Here is a 22,645-nt window from a genome sequence, read left to right as displayed (position 1 = left end):
CAGCTTCTCCAACCCCCAAACAAAAGAATCAAAATCTTTCCCAAATGAAGATACAATCCTGGAATTATCAGATACAGAATATAAAAAACTAATTTACAGAATGTTTAAAGATATCACAAATGAAATTAGGATAACTGCAGAAAAAGCCAAGGAACACACTGATAAAACTGTTGAAGAACTCAAAAAGATTATTCAAGAACATAGTAGAAAAATTAATAAGTTGCAAGAATCCATAGAGAGACAGCATGTAGAAATCCAAAAGATTAACAATAAAATTACAGAATTAGACAACGCAATAGAAAGTCAGAGGAGCAGACTCGAGCAATTAGAATGTAGACTGGGACTTCTGGAGGACCAGGGAATCAACACCAACATAGCTGAAAAAAAATCAGACAAAAGAATAAAAAAAAATGAAGAAACCCTAAGAATCATGTGGGACTCTATCAAGAAGGATAACTTGCGAGTGACTGGAGTCCCAGAACAGGGAGGGGGGACAGAAAACACAGAGAAAATAGTTGAAGAACTCCTGACAGAAAACTTCCCTGACATCATGAAAGACGAAAGGATATCTATCCAAGATGCTCATCGAACCCCATTTAAGATTGATCCAGAAAGAAAAACACCAAGACATATTATCATCAAACTTGCCAAAACCAAAGACAAACAGAAAATTTTAAAAGCAGCCAGGGAGAAAAGAAAGGTTTCCTTCAAGGGGGAATCAATAAGAATAAGTTCAGACTACTCAGCAGAAACTATGCAGGCAAGAAGGGAATGGGACGACGTATACAGAGCACTGAAGGAGAAAAACTGCCAACCAAGGATCATATATCCAGCAAAACTCTCTCTGAAATATGAAGGAGAAATTAAGATATTTACAGATAAACACAAGTTTAGAGAATTTGCAAAAACTAAACCAAGACTGCAAGAAATGCTAAAGGAGATTGTTTGGCCTGATGACCAATAATATCAGGTACCAGCACAATACAAGGTCACAAAACAGAACGTCCTGATATCAACGCAACTCTAATAGGGAAAGCACAAAAACAAACAAATTAAGATTAATTCTAATAAATAAATAAATAAAATAATACACATAACAGGAAATCATGGAAATCAATAGATAAACAATCACAATAATCAAAAAGAGGGACTAAATATAGGAGGCATTGAACTGCCAGATGGAGAGTGATACAAGGTGATATAGAACGATACAAGTTAGGTTTTTACTTAGAAAAATAGGGGTAAATAATAAGGTAACCACAAAAAGGAATATCAATTCCATAACTCAAGAAAAAAGCCAAGAAAAACGTAATGACTCAACAAACATAAAGTTAAACATTATGAAAATGAGGATCTCACAATCTACTAAGAAAAACGTCTCAGCACAAAAAAGTATGTGGAAAAATGAAATGGCCAACAACACAAATGAAAAGGCATCAAAATGACAGCACTAAAAACTTATTTATCTATAATTATGCTGAATGTAAATGGACTAAATACACCAATAAAGAGACAGAGAGTCACGGACTGGATAAAGAAACACGATCCATCTATATGCTGCCTACAAGAGACACACCTTAGACTTAGAGACACAAACAAACTAAAACTCAAAGGATGGAAAAAAATATATCAAGCAAATAATAAGCAAAAAAGAAGAGGAGTAGCAATATTAATTTCTGACAAAATAGACTTTAGACTTAAATCCACCACAAAGGATAAAGAAGGACAGTATATAATGATAAAAGGGACAATTGATCAGGAAGACATAACCGTATTAAATATTTACGCACCCAATGACAGGGCTGCAAGATACATAAATCAAATTTTAACAGAATTGAAAAGTGAGATAGACACCTCCACATTTATAGTAGGAGACTTCAACACACCACTTTCGGAGAAGGACAGGACATCCAGTAAGAAGCTCAATAGAGACACGGAAGACCTACTTACAACAATCAACCAACTTGACCTCATAGACTTATACAGAACTCTCCACCCAACTGCTGCAAAGTATACTTTTTTTTCTAGCGCACATGGAACATTCTCTAGAATAGACCACATATTAGGTCATAAAACAAACCTTTGCAGAGTCCAAAACATCGAAATATTACAAAGCATCTTCTCAGACCACAAGGCAATGAAGCTAGAAATCAATAACAGAAAAACTAGGGAAAAGAAATCAAATACTTGGAAAATGAAAAAAGACTGGGTTATAGAAGACATCAAGGAGGGAATAAGGAAATTCATAGAATGCAACGAGAATGAAAATACTTCCTATCAAAACCTCTGGGACACAGCAAAAGCAGTGCTCAGAGGCCAATTTATATCGATAAATGCACACATACAAAAAGAAGAAAAAGCCAAAATCAGAGAACTGTCCCGACAACTTGAACAAATAGAAAGTGAGCAACAAAAGAATCCATCAGGCACCAGAAGAAAACAAATAATAAAAATTAGAGCTGAACTAAATGAAGTAGAGAACAGAAAAACAATTGAAAGAATTAACAAAGCCAAAAGCTGGTTCACTGAAAAAATTAACAAAATTGATAAACCATTGGCTAGACTGACTAAAGAAAAACAGGAAAGGAAACAAATAACCCGAATAAGAAACGAGAAGGACCACATCACAACAGAACCAAATGAAATTAAAAGAATCATTTCAGATTACTACGAAAAATTGTACTCTAACAAATTTGAAAACCTAGAAGAAATGGATAAATTCTTGGAAAATTACTACCTACCTAAACTAACACATTCAGAAGTAGAACAACTAAATAGACCCATAACAAAAAAAGAGATTGAAATGGTAATCAAAAAACTTCCAACAAAAAAAAGTCCTGGCCCAGACGGCTTCACTGCAGAGTTCTACCAAACCTTCAGAGAAGACCTAACACCACTACTACTGAAGGTATTTCAAAGCATAGAAAAAGACGGAATACTACCCAACTCATTCTATGAAGCTACCATCTCCCTGATACCAAAACCAGGTAAAGACATTACAAAAAAAGAAAATTTTAGACCTATATCCCTCATGAACATAGATGCAAAAATCCTTAACAAAATTCTAGCCAATAGAATCCAAAAACACATCAAAAAAATAATTCACCCTGATCAAGTGGGATTTATACCAGGTATGCAAGGCTGGTTTAATATCAGAAAAACCATTAATGTAATCCATCACATAAATAAAACAAAAGATAAAAACCACATGATCTTATCAATAGATGCAGAAAAGGCATTTGACAAAGTTCAACACCCATTTATGATAAAAACTCTTACCAAAATAGGAATTGGAGGAAAATTCCTCAACATAATAAAGGGCATCTATGCAAAGCCAACAGCCAATATCACTCTAAATGGAGAGAACCTGAAAGCATTTCCCTTGAGAACGGGAACCAGACAAGGATGCCCTTTATCACCGCTCTTATTCAACATCGTACTTGAAGTCCTAGCCAGGGCAATTAGGCTAGACAAAGAAATAAAGCGTATCCAGATTGGCAAGGAGGAAGTAAAGCTATCACTATTTGCAGATGACATGATCGTATACATGGAAAACCCTAAGGAATCCTCCAGAAAACTACTGAAACTAATAGAAGAGTTTGGCAGAGTCTCAGGTTATAAAATAAACATACAAAAATCACTTGGATTCCTCTACATCAACAAAAAGAACACCGAAGGGGAAATAACCAAATCAATACCATTCACAGTAGCCCCCATGAAGATAAAATACTTAGGAATAAATCTTACCAAGGATGTAAAAGACCTATACAAAGAAAACTATAAAACTCTGCTACAAGAAATTCAAAAGGACATACTTAAGTGGAAAAACATACCCTGCTCATGGATAGGAAGACTTAACATAGTAAAAATGTCTATTCTACCAAAAGCCATCTATACATATAACGCACTTCCAATCCAAATACCAATGTCATATTTTAAGGGGATAGAGAAACAAATCACTAATGTCATATGGAAGGGAAAGAACCCCCAGATAAGCAAAGCATTACTGAAAAAGAAGAAGAAAGTGGGAGGCCTCACTCTACCTGATTTCAGAACCTATTATACAGCTACAGTAGTCAAAACAGCCTGGTACTGGTATAACAACAGGCACATAGACCAATGGAACAGAATTGAGAACCCAGATATAAATCCACCCATGTATGAGCAGCTGATATTTGACAAAGGACCAGTGTCAGTCAATTGGGGAAAAGATAGTCTTTTTAACAAATGGTGCTGGCATAACTGGATATCCATTTGCAAAAGAATGAAACAGGACCCATACCTCACACCATGCACAAAAACTAACTCCAAGTGGATCAAAGACCTAAACATAAAGACTAAAACGATAAAGATCATGGAAGAAAAAATAGGGACAACCCTAGGAGCCCTAATACAGGGCATAAACAGAATACAAAACATTACCAAAAATGATGAAGAGAAACCCGATAACTGGGAGCTCCTAAAAATCAAACACCTATGCTCATCTAAAGACTTCTCCAAAAGAGTAAAAAGACCACCTACAGATTGGGAAAGAATTTTCAGCTATGACATCTCCGACCAGCGCCTGATCTCTAAAATCAACATGATTCTGTCAAAACTCAACCACAAAAAGACAAACAACCCAATCAAGAAGTGGGCAAAGGATATGAACACACATTTCTCTAAAGAAGATATTCAGGCAGCCAACAGATACATGAGAAAATGCTCTCGATCATTAGCCATTAGAGAAATGCAAATTAAAACTACGATGCGATTCCATCTCACACCAGCAAGGCCGGCATTAATCCAAAAAACACAAAATAATAAATGTTGGAGAGGCTGCGGAGAGATTGGAACTCTCATACACTGCTGGTGGGAATGTAAAATGGTACAACCACTTTGGAAATCTATCTGGCGTTATCTTAAACAGTTAGAAATAGAACTACCATACAACCCAGAAATCCCACTCCTCGGAATATACCCTAGAGATACAAGAGCCTTCATACAAACAGATATATGCACACCCATGTTTATTGCAGCTCTGTTTACAATAGCAAAAAGTTGGAAGCAACCAAGGTGTCCATCAACGGATGAATGGGTAAATAAATTGTGGTATATTCACACAATGGAATACTACGCATCGATAAAGAACAGTGACGAATCTCTGAAACATTTCATAACATGGAGGAACCTGGAAGGCATTATGCTGAGCGAAATGAGTCAGAGGCAAAAGGACAAATATTGTATAAGACCACTATTATAAGATCTTGAGAAATAGTAAACCTGAGAAGAACACATACTTTTGTGGTTACGACGGGGGGAGGGAGGGAGGGTGGGAGAGGGTTTTTTATTGATTAATCAGTAGATAAGAACTGCTTTAGGTGAAGGGAAAGACAACACTCAATACATGGAAGGTCAGCTCAATTGGACTGGACCAAAAGCAAAGAAGTTTCCGGGATAAAATGAATGCTTCAAAGGTCAGCGGAGCAAGCGCGGGGGTCTGGGGAACATGGTTTGCGGGGACTTCTAAGTCAATTGGCAAAATAATTCTACTATGAAATCATTCTGCATCCCACTTTGAAATGTGGCGTCTGGGGTCTTAAATGCTAACAAGCAGCCATCTAAGATGCAGCAATTGGTCTCAACCCACCTGGAGCAAAGGAAAATGAAGAACACCAAGCCCACATGACAACTAAGAGCCCAAGAGACAGAAAGGGCCACATGAACCAGAGACCTACATCATCCTGAGACCAGAAGAACTAGTTGGTGCCCGGCCACAATCGATGACTGCCCTGACAGGGAGCTCAGCAGAGGACCCCTGAGGGAGCAGGAGAGCAGTGGGATGCAGACCCCAAATTCTCATAAGAAGACCAAACTTAATGGTCTGACTGAGACTGGAGGAATCCCGGTGGCCATGCTCCCCAGACCTTCTGTTGACACAGGACAGGAACCATCCCTGAAGAAAACTCATCAGACATGAAAGGGACTGGTCAGCGGGTGGGAGAGTGACGCTGATGAAGAGTGAGCTAATTATAGCAGGTGGACACTTGAGATTGTGTTGGCAACTCTTGTCTGGAGGGGGGATGGGAGGATAGAGAGAGAGGGAAGCCGGCAAAATTGTCAAGAAAGGAGAGACTGAAAGGGCTGACTCAAGACGGGGAGAGTAAGTGGGAGTAGGGAGTGAGATGTATGTAAACTTATATGTGACAGACTGATTGGATTTGTAAACGTTCACTTGAAGCTTAATAAAAGTTATTATAAAAAAAAAAAAAAAAAAAAATGAAGAGCCTCAACGAGATAGAGTGACACAGTAGCTGCAACAACGGGCTTAAAAAAGAGAAGAAAAAAAAAAAAATAAAAAAAATAAAAAAATAAAAAAAAAAAAAAAAGAAAATTTTAGACCTATATCCCTCATGAACATAGATGCAAAAATCCTTAACAAAATTCTAGCCAATAGAATCCAAAAACACATCAAAAAAATAATTCACCCTGATCAAGTGGGATTTATACCAGGTATGCAAGGCTGGTTTAATATCAGAAAAACCATTAATGTAATCCATCACATAAATAAAACAAAAGATAAAAACCACATGATCTTATCAATAGATGCAGAAAAGGCATTTGACAAAGTTCAACACCCATTTATGATAAAAACTCTTACCAAAATAGGAATTGGAGGAAAATTCCTCAACATAATAAAGGGCATCTATGCAAAGCCAACAGCCAATATCACTCTAAATGGAGAGAACCTGAAAGCATTTCCCTTGAGAACGGGAACCAGACAAGGATGCCCTTTATCACCGCTCTTATTCAACATCGTACTTGAAGTCCTAGCCAGGGCAATTAGGCTAGACAAAGAAATAAAGCGTATCCAGATTGGCAAGGAGGAAGTAAAGCTATCACTATTTGCAGATGACATGATCGTATACATGGAAAACCCTAAGGAATCCTCCAGAAAACTACTGAAACTAATAGAAGAGTTTGGCAGAGTCTCAGGTTATAAAATAAACATACAAAAATCACTTGGATTCCTCTACATCAACAAAAAGAACACCGAAGGGGAAATAACCAAATCAATACCATTCACAGTAGCCCCCATGAAGATAAAATACTTAGGAATAAATCTTACCAAGGATGTAAAAGACCTATACAAAGAAAACTATAAAACTCTGCTACAAGAAATTCAAAAGGACATACTTAAGTGGAAAAACATACCCTGCTCATGGATAGGAAGACTTAACATAGTAAAAATGTCTATTCTACCAAAAGCCATCTATACATATAACGCACTTCCAATCCAAATACCAATGTCATATTTTAAGGGGATAGAGAAACAAATCACTAATTTCATATGGAAGGGAAAGAACCCCCAGATAAGCAAAGCATTACTGAAAAAGAAGAAGAAAGTGGGAGGCCTCACTCTACCTGATTTCAGAACCTATTATACAGCTACAGTAGTCAAAACAGCCTGGTACTGGTATAACAACAGGCACATAGACCAATGGAACAGAATTGAGAACCCAGATATAAATCCACCCATGTATGAGCAGCTGATATTTGACAAAGGACCAGTGTCAGTCAATTGGGGAAAAGATAGTCTTTTTAACAAATGGTGCTGGCATAACTGGATATCCATTTGCAAAAGAATGAAACAGGACCCATACCTCACACCATGCACAAAAACTAACTCCAAGTGGATCAAAGACCTAAACATAAAGACTAAAACGATAAAGATCATGGAAGAAAAAATAGGGACAACCCTAGGAGCCCTAATACAGGGCATAAACAGAATACAAAACATTACCAAAAATGATGAAGAGAAACCAGATAACTGGGAGCTCCTAAAAATCAAACACCTATGCTCATCTAAAGACTTCACCAAAAGAGTAAAAAGACCACCTACAGACTAGGAAAGAATATTCAGCTATGACATCTCAGACCAGCGCCTGATCTCTAAAATCTACATGATTCTGTCAAAACTCAACCACAAAAAGACAAACAACCCAATCAAGAAGTGGGCAAAGGAGATGAACACACATTTCACTAAAGAAGATATTCAGGCAGCCAACAGATACATGAGAAAATGCTCTCGATCATTAGCCATTAGAGAAATGCAAATTAAAACTACGATGAGATTCCATCTCACACCAACTAGACTGGCATTAATCCAAAAAACACAAAATAATAAATGTTGGAGAGGCTGCAGAGAGATTGGAACTCTCATACACTGCTGGTGGGATTGTAAAATGGTACAACCACTTTGGAAATCCATCTGGCGTTATCTTAAACAGTTAGAAATAGAACTACCATACAACCCAGAAATCCCACTCCTCGGAATATACCCTAAAGATACAAGAGCCTTCACACAAACAGATATATGCACACCCATGTTTATTGCAGCTCTGTTTACAATAGCAAAAAGCTGGAAGCAACCAAGATGTCCGTCAACAGATGAATGGGTAAATAAATTGTGGTATATCCACACAATGGAATACTACGCATCGATAAAGAACAGTGACGAATCTCTGAAACATTTCATAACATGGAGGAATCTGGAAGGCATTATGCTGAGCGAAATGAGTCAGAGGCAAAAGGACAAATATTGTATAAGACCACTATTATAAGATCTTGAGAAATAGAAAAAACGGAGAACACATACTTTTGTGGTTACAAAGGGGGAAGGGAGGGAGGGAGGGAGGGAGAGGGTTTTTTATTGATCAATCAGTAGATAAGAACTGCTTTGGGTGAAGGGAAAGACAACACTCAATACAAGGAAGGTCAGCCTAATTGGACTGGACTAAAAGCAAAGAGGTTTCTGGGATAAAATGAAAGCTTCAAAGGTCAGCGGAGCAGGGGCTGGGGTCTGGGGAACATGGTTTGAGGGGACTTCTAAGTCAATGCGCAAAATAATTCTATTATGAAAACATTCGGCATCCCACTTTGAATTGTGGCACCTGGGGTCCTAAAAGCCAACAAGCAGCCATCTAAGATATATCAATTGGTCTCAACCCACCTGGAGCAAAGGCAAAGGAAGAACACCAAGGTCACATGACAACTAAGAACCCAAGAGACAGAAAGGGCTACATGAACCAGAGACCTACATTATCCTGAGACCAGAAGAACTAGTTGGTGCCCGGCCACAATCGATGTCTGCCCTATTAGGGAGCACAACAGACAACTCCTGAGGGAGCAGGAGACCAATGGGATACAGACCCCAAATTCTCATAAAAAGACCATACATAATGGTATGACTGCAACTAGAGGAATCCCAGAGACAATGCTCCCCAGAACTTCTGATGGCACAGGACAGGAACCATCCCCGAAGACAACTCATCAGGCATGAAAAGGACTGGTCAGTGGGGGGGAGAGAGATGCTGATGAAGAGTGAGCTAATTAAATCAGGTGGACACTGGAGAGTGTGTTGGCAACTCTTGACTGGAGGGGGATGGGAAGATAGAGAGAGAGGGAAGATGGCAAAATTGGCACAAAACGAGAGACTGAAAGGGCTGACTCAATAGGGGGAGAGCAAGTGGGAAAAGGGAGTAAGATGTATGTAAACCTACATGTGACAGACTGATTGGAATGGTAAATGTTCACTTGAAGCTTAATAAAAATTAATTAAAAAAATAAAATAAAAATAAACAAAAAACCAAGCTCAATGCCATCCAGTCAGTTCATAGCCACCCTATAGGGCAGAGTAGAACTGCCCCATAGGGTTTCCAAGGCTGTAAATCTTTATGGAAGCAGACTGCCACATCTTTCTCCCATGGAGTGGCTGATGGGTTCGAAACACCAACCTTTCAGTTAGCAGCTGAGCACTTTAACCACTGCACCACCAGCTCTCTTCAAGAGTGAACCAAAAATGTTGAGGAATTCCTAAATGGAAGAAAGCAGATGGAATTTAATTGACGAACAGAACCAGAGGAAAAATACACCCCTAAATAGGTATCGCATTGGGTAAATCTGCAAAAGACCTCTTTAGAGTGTTAAAAAGCAAAGATGTCACTTTGAGGACTAAGGTACACCTGACCCAAGTCATGGTATTTTCAGTTGCCTCATATGCACTCAAAAGCTGGACAATGAATAAAGAAGACCAAAGAATTGACACCTTTGAATTATGGTGTTGGCAAAGAATATTGAATATTCCATGGACTTCCGGAAGAATGAGCAAATCTGTCTCGGAAGAAGTACGACCAGAATCCTCTTCAGAAGCAGGGTTGGTGAGTCTTCATCTCATGTACTTTGGAGATGTTATCAGGAGGGACCAGTCCCTGGAGAAAGACATTTTGCTTGACAAAGTGAAGGGTCAACAAAAAAGAAGACCCTCAATGAGATGGATTGACACAGTGGCTGCAGCAGTGGCCTCAAGCATAGCAATGATTGTGAAGATGGCGCAGAACCGGGCAGTGTTTGATTCTATTGTACGTAGGTTCACTATGAGTCGGAACCGAATCAATAGCACCTAACAACAACAACAAACAGGGTGAGGAAATAAGAGTGATTCTGGGGGCTCCCTGAGCTCAGGACCAATAAAGCCAAGGTCCAGGAGAGGCCCGGCAGATTCCCAGGGACTTGAATTTGGAAGAGCATTTGCTACTGCTGAGAAGCTGAGAGCAGCAGAACCGCATTTCTGGAAGGATGTTGGGGTCTGAGAGGCAGAACAGTGCCCCCCAGAGTAGTCTTCCAGGGAACCCCACCCTCCAAAAGAAGCTTCCTGCCCACCCCACATAGCAGCACATCCTGTCTTTCTTCCAACACAACATCCCCAGAGAGAGGCTCCTGTAATGAGCACCTTAGCCATAGAGATGGAACTAGGGCTCTCAACCACGAGAACAGTCAGCAATAATCTCCACGTGGTTGAGGAAGACCAATACCAAGAAGGAGAGCCGTCACACTCAACTAACAGATGAATGAACACCTGAGGAGGAAAAAAAATGAATACAGCCCAAGAATTTGAAAATAAATTTAATTCATAATTTAAGGAGATTAGACAGCATATCACATCTGGTAAATTAAAAAAAGAAAAGAAAAACAATAGGCCATTATGGAAAAGGACAAATTAGAGGGAACTTAAAAAAGAAAATGCAGTGGTTGAAATAAAAAGGTAGAAGGGCTGTATAGCAGAATGGACACAGCTAAAGTTAATTAATGAGCTGAAAGATCAAACCAGGGGATTCTCTATCTGCAGCCAAAATGACCAAGAGATTGAAAATATGAAATAAAAGTTAAAACATGGAAGATAGAGCCAGAAAATCCCATCTGTTTCATAGAAATTCTAGACAAAAAGAATAGAAGGAATGGAGAGGATGAAATAAAGGAATAATCAAAGAAGTTTCAGATAAAAACATGAACCTTCAAATTGAAATGGCCTACTTAGTGAAGAATAATCAAAAGAGACCCTTAACATTATAATGAATTTTTAGAATACCAAGAGTAAAGAAAATATCCTAAAAGCTCCTAAATAAGAAAAAATGAGTTACTTTCAAAAGTACAAGAATCATTTGGCATTTAGACTTCTTAGCAGCAAAACTCGAAAACCTGGTGACATAGGGGCTATGTGCTATGGCTGCTAACCAAAAGGTCGACAGTTCGAATCCATCTGGTGCTCCTCAGAAGTTCTATGGGGCAGTTCTACTCTGTTCCATAGGTCGCTATGAGCCGGAATCGACGGCAACGGGTTTTATCAGCAAAAGTGCATACTAAAAGACAAAGGAATATATACTGTATTTTTTCGCAACTACAGCACCCATATAAATAATGCATACACACATATAACACGCAAAAATGACGAAATTTATGTCTAAAAGTTCTGGCATAGCGTGCCGATGCGTATACCATGTATGTCTTGTGACATTTCCAGAAGTGAATTTTGGCCTCATCCACCCTTATTCAATAGTCCGAAAATGTTACTTTTGATCATATTTCTATAATAAAGGTATAAGCTATGGTCAAGAAGTCATGGATCATGTTTGGTAGTACTCCAGTAATCAGAAGATAAACAATTGAAGCTGTGTATTTGTTTCTACTAATTTAAGTTGCTATTATACCCCCATTGCTCCTGAGTTGTCAGTCGGAACCTTGAACCTACTGAAGCCGGTCCATAAATCACATTCTATCAATCGGAAGCATAAACTAAGCAAAGCCTGCTCTGGCATAAATGGCGCTGAATGGCTATCAATAGTCTGCACTGACGTAATTATCACAGTCTTCTTCCGGCTCTGGCTTTTAATTGGAAGAGTAAACAAAGCAAAACTGAAACAAGATGATCGTTCTTGGCTCAACAGTTGAATGTGAAAACCTTATCGGATCATCTTAAGTGAAACCATTAAGCTATGTTAGGTCTGCTTATTTCATAGTCTAATTATGTCTTATTAGCACCAATGTCTTTGATCAATAATCGTAAGTCACCTTATTCATATGCTACAAGTATATAAAAAGACCCTTGCTTCTTGTACACCTCACATTTGAATTTTGTGACCTGTTTACTAGAACCAGAAACCCTGGCAGCATAGTGGTTAAGAGCTACAGCTGCTAACCAAAAGGTCGGAAGTTCGAATCCACCAGGCGCTCCTTGGAAACTCTATGGGGCAGTTCTACGCTGTCCTGTAGGGTCGCTATAAGTCAGAATCAACTCAATGGCAGCAGATTTTTTTGGCTTTTACTAGAACCAGCCAGTTATCAATTATATTGTACATGTTTTTTTCTAAGTCTAAATCTTAGTACCCTTTAGAATCACACCAGGAATTAAACGCAAGTCCTACGCTACAAACTTTAAATATTGTTGCGAGAGTAAAAGAAAGAAGCAACAGAGCAGCAGCAAGAGAGTTTGAGGTTGTAGAGTCATCCACTGGCAAACGGAGAAAGGAGAAAAAGAATCTGGAGAAAGCAAATCCACGACAACGCACATGTTGTGGGCCCAAAGTGAAATGGCCTGAATGAGAGATCAACTTGAAAGAGCAGACTGTTTCTCAAAGGGAACAAATCAAGCTGGCTCTACTGTCACAATTCCAATCAAAGTGAAACTTCTGGCAAATGAAAGAGGAATCCCAGATTTCAAGGTGGGTTTCATCTGAATTTCTAAATTCATGAAAAGGAATGGCCTTTCCATGAGAATGGGAACCACTGTAGTCCAGCAACTGCCAAATGAGTGGAAGCAAAAGATGACCAACTTTCACGAATTCATCACCAAAGAAATCTCTGAACTCAGTATCTCCGCAGTGGACATAATTAATATCAATGAGATTCCGATGTCTTTCAATATTCTGGCCACAAGCACTGTAGCTACTCCAGGTATGAAAACTGTAGCCGTTACAACCACAGGGCATGAGAGGGCTTGCTTCACTGTAGTCCTTGGTTGTACTGCGAGTGGAGTGAAGTTAAAGTTGGTAATGATTTTTAAGAGTGACCATGCCCTGTGAAAAACTGCCTATCACTGTGGTTGTTCATTGTAATAAGAAGGGATGGATGGACTGTGATGTTATGAAAGTATGGGTAGATAAATATTATAGGGCCAGGCAAGGGAGGATTCTTTTAAAAGAAGTCTTTACTAATTTTTGACACCATGGCTGCTCACAAAGAAAAAACATTCAAAATTGTATTAACTGGTGCCCATATAGCAGTCATACCTGGTGGCCTCACCTGCAAGCTGCAGCCACTAGATATAGCAGTCAACCTTCCGTGAGAAGAGAGTGGGATGAATGAATACAGTCTGGGACTCAGGTGTTCACACCATCAGGACTACTGAAGCAGACGATGTTTGCAGAAGTCTGCAAGTGGGCGGCTTCTGCTTGGGGGAATATAACCCCAGAAACCATCCACAATGACTTCAGAAAGACTGGGATTGTGTCCCAGCAGAATACCGATGACTAAGATGAAGACACCGAAGGCAGTGATGATGATGACATCAGTTCAAAAGTCACAGAAGATGTCTGCAGGCAGCTCTGAGATATTTCAGTGATAATAGTGATGAGGGATCAAACTTTCAAGGGTTCCAAGAGTCAGATGATGATGATGGTAATGAATGAATAAACTAAAATGGCCTATTTTAAGATGAAAACACAATTTTTTTTTCTTATACCTTAGGTGAAGGTTTACAGAACAAATTAATTTCTCATTAAAAAGAAACAATTTCTTCTCATGACTTTTATTTGTTGATCTCGAAGACATTGATTATCAATAATTATGTTTCACTTTAAGATTTATGAAAGCAATAAAATACACACATCTTGTTCTTGTAATTTTCAGCATAGGATCATTTCTTACAATTTCTAGCTCTTCATGCATTCATACTTTTTAGTTTCAACATGGCATCTTATTTCCATCATGAGCCCATTCAGTTCACCATTGGTTGCACTTGGCTTAGGAAAATACCTACCTTAAATGAAGTTTCCATGAGATCAGTTTTATCCCAGTAACGTTAAATCCATACGACAGGAAAAAAATTGAAAATGAAGTCAGCAACATGTAAAAACATAATTGGTATAGCACACTTACGAAAATAACGTGTTGGGGGTTGTGCGATTTGCAAAAATGTATAACACACATGTTATTTGCATAAAAATACAGTATTCAAAATTTTGAGGAAAATGCATTTTGAACCTAGACTCCTAAATGCAGCCTGATCAGCATTCAAGTAGAAAAGCAAAATAAAGACATTTCCAGAAATGTAAGAACCAAGAAATTTACCCCCTATAAACCTTCTCTGAAACAATCACACAAGGATGAACTTCCACAGAATGAAAAACATATCTATGACATAGAATATGCAGAGTAATGGCTTGGATACGGAAATTATAAAGTATAGAGTTATGAGTTGTGCAAAAAGAAATGATAATGTTTATATTGTCTAAATAATTTTTAAGCAAAAATGTCCAAAGCCTTAATAATAATTTGGAAGTAGAATCCCACATTATCTCAACAAGGTAGGAAGTGAGGTGGTAGAAGAATGAAAGTGTACTAAGATTTTTCTCTTACTTGGGAAGAGGAAATGGATATTGTTTAACTGTATACATAACTGGGGAAAAGTATGTGTAGATACCAAACTAAAACCAAACCTGTTGCCATCAAGTTGATTCCGACTCATAGTGACCCTATGGGACAGAGTAGAACTGCTCTACAGAGTTTCCAAAGGGGACCTGGTGAATTCAAACTGCTGACCTTTTGGTTAGTAGCCATAGCCCTTAACCACTACGCCACCAGGGTTTCCGTGTGTAAAAAAAAAAAGATACCAAAAAAAATGTGTAGATAGATATGTTAAATATTTAAAGGTAAGCCACTAGAAAAACAGAAATGTAATATGTCCATTCCAGACAACTGGAGGGGGAGAAGATGGACAAAGAAAACCTTGGCCATCCAACAAAAAGAAGGAAAAGAAGACAATAACAAAGCATGGATATTACAACATATAAAGATGGCAAGAATAAGAACAAATACATTAATAATCACAAAAGAAAATTAACTGGGTTAAATTTCTCTGTTAAAAGACAGATACTCTGATGTTGGCTTTTTAAAAATCTAGCTCTAGGTTGTTTATAACAGATACAGTGAAACAAAATGACCTAAAGAGAATGAAAATAAAGGGATGAAAAAAGACATACAAAGCAAATACTAACAGAAAAAAAAAAAATGTAACCATAGCAATATCTGAAGAAACAGAATTCGAGTTGAAAGGTATTAAGAAGACAAAGAGGAACATTGGTATGCATAATGGTATAATCTGTCAAGAGTATGTAATAGTCATAAAACTACCTGAGCCAACAATCCCAAAAATGCAGCAGAGCCAACAATATAGCTTGGAAGTATATCAACCAACCACTGATCCAACTCTAAGGAGAAAATGAAACCCATACGGTGGGAGACTTTAATACAACACTTAGAAAATGACAGATCAAATGGATCAAAATAGAAGAAAGAATAAAGAACATCTACAAAACACAATTAACAAACTTAATCGAACAGGTTTATACTCAGTAAATGGCGAAAAAGACATTCTTTTTAAGGACACAGAAACATTCACAAAAATTAGCCAAGATGTAAGTCACAAATGTTATTTAAAATTCTAAAAATTCTTCGACTTCAATACGGTAAAATTAGAAATTAACCTTAAAAACAATTTTTAAAAAAAGTTGCCATTGAGTCTATTCCAAGTCATGGCGACTCCATGTGCTCCAGGAGTTTCCCAATGTCTGATTTTCCCAAAGTAGATCACCCGGACTTTCTTCTGAGGTGCCTCAGGGTTGGCTTGAACTGCCAACCTTGTGGTGAGCAGCTGAACTGCTTGCTTAACTGTTTGTGCCACCCAGAGACTCCATAAAAAAACTGGGTTTTGTGTTTGTTTGTTTTTTCTAGTAAAACAATAGCCTTTCTAAAATCTATGCACTTAAAAATTTTTAGTTACTAACAGACCACAACTACCACAGCCTCTACCAGACTGAGTCCAGCACAACTAGATGGTGCCCAGCTGACAGGGAACACAATAGAGGGTCCCAGACAGAGCTGGAGAAAAATGTAGAACAAAACTCTAACTCACAAAAAGAACACACTTACTGGTCAGATAGAGACTGGAGAAACCCCAAGAGTATGGCCCCTGGACACCCTTTTAACTCAGTACTAAAGTCACTCGTGTGGTTCACCCTTCAACCAAAGATTAGATAGTCCCGTAAAACAAACAATAATGCGTAGCTCAACCATGTATACGAAACTAAATGGGCACACCAGCCCAGGGGCAAGGACAGGAAGGCAGAAGGGGACAGGAAAGCTGGATGAATGGAAATGAGGAACCCCAGGTCGAGAAGGGGAGAATGTTAACACATCGCAGGGCTGGCAACCAATGTCACAAAACAATATGTATTAATTGTTTAATGAGAAACTAATTTGCTCTGTAAATTTTCATCTAAAGCACAATTATAAAAATAAAGATTAACGTTAAAATTTTTTTTTACAAATTTTATTCTTCAAAATAACTCAAAACTAAAACTTCAAACTATTTAGAAATGAAAGAGTGGGAGCACTATATCTCATATTTATGAGATACATCGATCAATGCCAAAGGGAAATTCAGAGCCTAAAATTTTTTTATTAAAAAAAAGATTTACTATTAACAAAACATTCTGCATCCCACTTTGAAGAGTGGCGTCTGGGGTCTTAAACGCTAGCAAGCAGCCATCTGAGATGCGTCAATGAATCTCAACCCACCTGCATCAAAGGAGAATGAAGAACACCAAGGACACAAGGTGATTACGAACCCAAGAGACAGAAAGGGCCATATGAACCAGCAACTACATCATCCTGAGACCAGAAGAACTAGATGGTGCCCAGCTACAACCAATGACTGCCCTGACAGGGAACACAACAGAGAACCCCTGAAGGAGCAGGAGAGCAGTGGGATGCACACCCCAAAATCTCATAAGACCAGGCTTAATGGTCTGACTGAGACTGGAAGGACCCCGGTGGTCATGGCCCCCAGACCTTCTGTTGGCCCAGGACAGGAACCATTCCCGAAGCCAACGTTTCAGACATGGATTGAACTGGACAACGGGTTGGAGAGGGATGCTGGTGAGGAGTGAGCTTCTTGGATCAGGTGGACACTTGAGACTATGTTGGCATCTCCTGCCTGGAGGGGAGATGAGAGGGTGCATGGGGTTAGAAGCTGGCAAAATGGACATGAAAAGAGAGAGTGGAGGGAGAGAGCAAGCTGTCTCATTAGGGGGAGAGTAATTGGGAGTGTGTAGCAAGGTGTATATGGGTTTTTGTGTGAAAGACTGACTTGATTTGAAAACTTTCACTTAAAGCACAATAAAAATTATTTTTAAAAAAATTTATAATAAACTAGTAAATTAGAGAAAAAATATCAAAATAACTTCAAAATATGAATGAATACATTTATAAGAATAAAAGCAGAAATTAATAAAATATAAAACCAAAATAGATTTGATCAACAAACAAACCTTTAAGCTGATTCTTTAAGACCAATAAATAACAAACCTTTGTTAAATCCATTAAAGAAAAAATAAACAACAACACAGAAATGGGAAAAGTAACATAATTACAGACATGGAGGTGATTTTTAGAATTATAGAGAGTATTATGAATAAATACATGCCAACATATTTGAAGATCTAGATGAAGTGGGTGATTCTCTAATATGAATTATAAAAATTGTCTTAAGAAAATAAAAATATATTAACCTCAATAGAAATTGAAAAGGTAGGTAAATTTTTAGCCCTAAAAAAGACCCAAGATGCAATGTTTTTGTGAGGTCTACCAAAACATCAAGGAACAGATCGTTTCTATGTTATGTAAAATTTTCTAGGGAGACAGGGATATAGAAAACCTCCCCATAACATAAGCCTAAAACAAATAAGAAAAGGGAAAAAAAAATAAGTAAAATATGGAAATGAGTTGACATAACTGTCGTTGTTTATAAGCTTATCCAAGTCAAAAATCAAAGCGAATCAACTAAAAAGCCTTTATAACCATTGATAGGATCAGTAGAGTGGATGATTAACAAAGAACAACAGTCACATTCCTATACTGATAATAACTAATTGGTAAATATAATAGACAAGATCACATCCTCTCTATCACTTTTCCTAGTCAACACTATATGGCAAGTTTTTCCCAATGCAATATGAAAAATAAATAAGAATTGGAAAAAAAATAAACAAATTTGTCCTTACTTGCCAAAAAAAAGATTGCCTATGTAGAAAAACCAAGAGAAACTACAGATAAAGTATTAGAACTAATAAGAGAATTCATCAAGTTTTCTGTATATGAAATCAATTGTATTCATTCCCTCTACATCTAAATCAATTGAAAATACAAAATTTTAAAAAATACAATTTACAATTGTAAATCTAACAAAAGATGTATATGGATAAATTATAAAACTTTAATAAAGACGCTAAATAAGGTCTAAATAAAAGAATATACCATGTTCATGGCTGGGAGACTTAATACCATAAAGATGTCGTGGTTCTTCAAGTTAATTTATATTTTAATACAACTCCAGTAAGACTCTCAATAGAATTATTCATGGATCTTGACAAGCTGATTCTACTGTGTCTATGAATAAAAAAAAAGAAAGAAATAACCAAAACAATTTTGAAGAAGAACAAGCTGAAAGAAATTACTTTATGAGAAAGCAAGACTTACTATAAAGCAATAGTAATTACAACAATGTGGTACATTGGTACCAAAATAGACAAATGAACCGTGGACTAGAACAAAAAGCCAAGAACAAGACCCACACATCTATGAAAATACAATTTATGTCAGAAGGGATATTTCAAATCAGTAGGCAAAGATATAAAAAAAAAAAAAATCCAATAAATGATATTAGGAAAATAGGCTGTCTATATATATATTTTTTTATACCAAAGAAGCTCTCATGGTACAGTGGTTAAGAACTATAGCTGCTTGCCAAAAGGTCAGCAGTTCAAATCCACCAGCCACTCCTTGGAAACCCTATGGGTCAGTCCTACTCTGTCCTATAGGGTTGTGGTTGCTATGAGTCAGAATTGATTCTATGGCAATGGGTTTATACCAAAAAATATAAAATTATATTTCTATCTCACATTGAGTGCAGAAATATATTCCAGATTAACGGGATTATTGTGCAAAGCAAAACTGTAGGAGACGATATAAGACAATATCTTTATGACTTAGAATAGAGAAAGATTTTTTAAACAAAGATAGAAAAAAAACACAAAACATAGGAGAAAACTTATAAATTTGATTACATTAAAATGTAAAACTTTGATGCATCAAAATATACCATAAATAAAGCTAAAAGATAAGCCAGCTGGAAGAGGTGCTTGCAATGCATGTAACTGACAAAGGATTGATATAAAGAATGTATATTTTTAAAATTCTGGAAGTGAACAAGACATAGAACCCATGAACAAAACAGGCAAAAATATGAACAATTCAACAGAAGATGAAATCAAAATTCTCAACCCACCAATCAGGGAGATCAAAAGTAAAGCAACAATCAAAAATCATTTCACACCCATCCTGTGAGCGACATTTTTTAAAGGTCACTAATACCAAGTATCGAGGAGGCTGTAGAACAATGGCATTTCTCCTACACTGAGTGTAGAAGTCTGAATCGGGCAAGTGCTTGGGGAGCAAAAACGAAGACACATGGACCTTCATTGGGGCAGTTCAGTTTCTAAGCCGATACCCAAGACATGGACCCGCATATTCATTGCAGTATTATTTGTAATAGCAAAAAAAAAAAAAAATTGCAACACCCTAAATATCCATTAACAGGAGGATGGATTTTTAAAAATGGCATATTCATAGGATATTCTCCTCTACAGCAGTTAAAATGAAGGAGCTACAGCTAAATACAGCAAAATGACTAAATCTCAAAAACTTAACATGGGTTGCAAAAAGAGCAAGTTTGCAGAAAAGGTACAGTCTGTTACTATGTACGTAAAGTTTCAAAACAATGCTATATATTTTTGTATTTAGTAAATGTACCAGAACATTCAGGGAACAATAAATACCAAACTCAATTTAGAAGGGAAGAGAAAGGAGTTTGAGAGGGGTCCAGATGATACTTCAGTTGGATACATGGGTGTTGGGTTCTCTCACCTCTCTCCCCCAGGTGTGCCACAGGGGAGGCTTGGCAGGACATCATGCTGGCCTGCATGCCAGGCAAGAAGTGTGCCCCAGAGTCTGAGCCCAGCAACAGCACGGAAGGGGAAACGCCTTGTGGCAGCAGCTTCGCTGTTTTCTACTTCATCAGCTTTTACATGCTCTGTGCCTTCCTGGTAAGCTGCGGTAGCACTTGTCAGCCACAGAGAATGAGGGTGCATTTTCAGGACAGCTCCAGCCTTTTTCTCTGCAGCTCGTGGTCAGGGCAACCTCATCTAGGGAGCTGACTTGGGAAGACTAAGTCAGTAGGAATGTCCAGCCACACTGAGATAAGGGCAGAAAGCACTGGCCAGAGCTCTGAAAGCCCAACCACCATCTTTCTTGTCCATTCTTTGGCCCTTATCGTGGTGGCAGTGTCCCAGAGGGCAGGGGGATGTGTATGTATAGAGGGCTGGAGGGAACTTATACTTTTTTGGTCCATTGTTGAGGAGTGAGGAAAAGGTGGTAGATGGCAGCCCTACCCAGCAGCTTGATATGAGGGAAATTGTCCAGCCTATATGTGGGGCTCATCACTTACAACTCTGAGGGGAGCTGTGTCAAGTTTATAACCAAGAGACCCACATTCTAGGAGCTGGTGTTTTAAATAGTGATATATTGCTGGTCTTTGGAAATATTGGCTTCTGCCATACATGGGCACCAGCTGGCAAAATGGATTCAAGTGGCAAGTGTGTAGGAAGTTCCTCTTAGAGCACCTCATTGTACTCTCTGCAGATCATCAACCTCTTTGTAGCTGTCATCATGGACAACTTTGACTACCTGACAAGGGACTGGTCCATCCTTGGTCCCCACCATCTGGATGAATTTAAAAGAATCTGGGCAGAGTATGACCCTGAAGCCAAGTAAGTTCCCAGAAGGAAATCTCGATTAAGTGATTGAGTGGACTTACCTGTCAGAGAGGTGCAAGAAGGGTCAACATTGGGTGGATCAGCTGGAAACACTGAGTTGCCATCAGACCTGAGGGTGAAGGGTCAAGGGCCAGTAATAGGAGGTCAGACACCTTTGGCTAAGTCATGAACCATAACCGTTATTTTCAGTGGGTCCAAAAACCAAACCCAGTGCCGTCGAGTTGATTCCGACTCAAAGCGACCCTATAGGACAGAGTAGAACTGCCCCATAGAGTTTCCAAGGAGTGCCTGGCAGATTCGAACTGCCGACCCTTTGGTTAGCAGCCGTAGCACTTAACCACTATGCCACCAGGGTTTCCTTTCAGTGGATAGAAGACCTTAATATCAGGAATAATTAGTGAGCACTCAAGTTAAAACATTTAGGGCCGGGTGTATCTTGACTCCACTCCTGCCTCTGGTCCAAGGATACCCTCATCAATCTATCACATTTGGTTGACACTCAGTAAATACGTCTTGGTCATACGGTGGTTAGTTGAAGCAGGAGTACATGTTGAGAACCGTAGTACACTATAAAATCCCTTCTACCTTGAACATAGCACCAATGGAAAATTGCTCATTAAAATCTAAACATGTGTATGTTGATTTTGATGTTGTACTCTGCACCACATGTGTCTAACAGGCTACAGCTCTAGTGAGTTTCTCAGTGTAGGTGGACCCCTGCCTCTCAGTTGCATGAGTCCTGGACTACATGGCCATTAGACCATGGCCCTTTCACTGCCCTTTCCTCCTGACCTTCCTCTTCTAGGGGTCGGATCAAACACCTAGATGTGGTGACCCTACTCCGGCGGATTCAACCCCCACTGGGTTTTGGGAAGCTCTGTCCTCACCGCGTGGCTTGCAAAGTAAGAGATGACCTGGGTTCATGGGGAAAAGACAGACAAGATGGGAGGCAAGACACCTGTTTGTCTTGTGACCTTGGTCAGGCCACTGATCCATTCAGGGAATGAAGATAATATTTTATGTGTCTAAAGAAAAGAGACCTGAGCCAGGTTACATTTTAAGGTTCTTGGCAGCTCTAAGTGCTCAGACTGAAGGAACAAAGATTGAATGCCTCATTTCCCAACAAGCCATGTGCCCAATCCTGAATAAAAGATCTTGTT

The 22,645-nt window shown here is 38.5% G+C and overlaps 1 protein-coding gene across 12 annotated transcripts in view; it reads left to right on the top strand.

The window, feature by feature from the left end:
• CACNA1C (calcium voltage-gated channel subunit alpha1 C) overlaps window positions 1-22,645 on the top strand; it is an 896,734-nt gene that overhangs the window by 840,874 nt on the left and 33,215 nt on the right. For all 12 annotated transcript variants that reach the window (XM_049885094.1, XM_049885093.1, XM_049885097.1 and 9 more), the window contains 3 exons: window positions 20,591-20,756; window positions 21,352-21,479; window positions 22,291-22,387. In XM_049885094.1, the coding sequence (XP_049741051.1) occupies window positions 20,591-20,756; window positions 21,352-21,479; window positions 22,291-22,387 (391 nt within the window). The remainder of the gene's footprint in view (window positions 1-20,590; window positions 20,757-21,351; window positions 21,480-22,290; window positions 22,388-22,645) is intronic.

The sequence above is a fragment of the Elephas maximus genome, chromosome 4 (assembly GCF_024166365.1).
Source record: "Elephas maximus indicus isolate mEleMax1 chromosome 4, mEleMax1 primary haplotype, whole genome shotgun sequence".
NCBI classification, from domain to species: domain Eukaryota; kingdom Metazoa; phylum Chordata; class Mammalia; order Proboscidea; family Elephantidae; genus Elephas; species Elephas maximus.
Note: the sequence above shows the minus strand (reverse complement) of the source record. Positions and strands in the feature narration are given on the sequence as shown.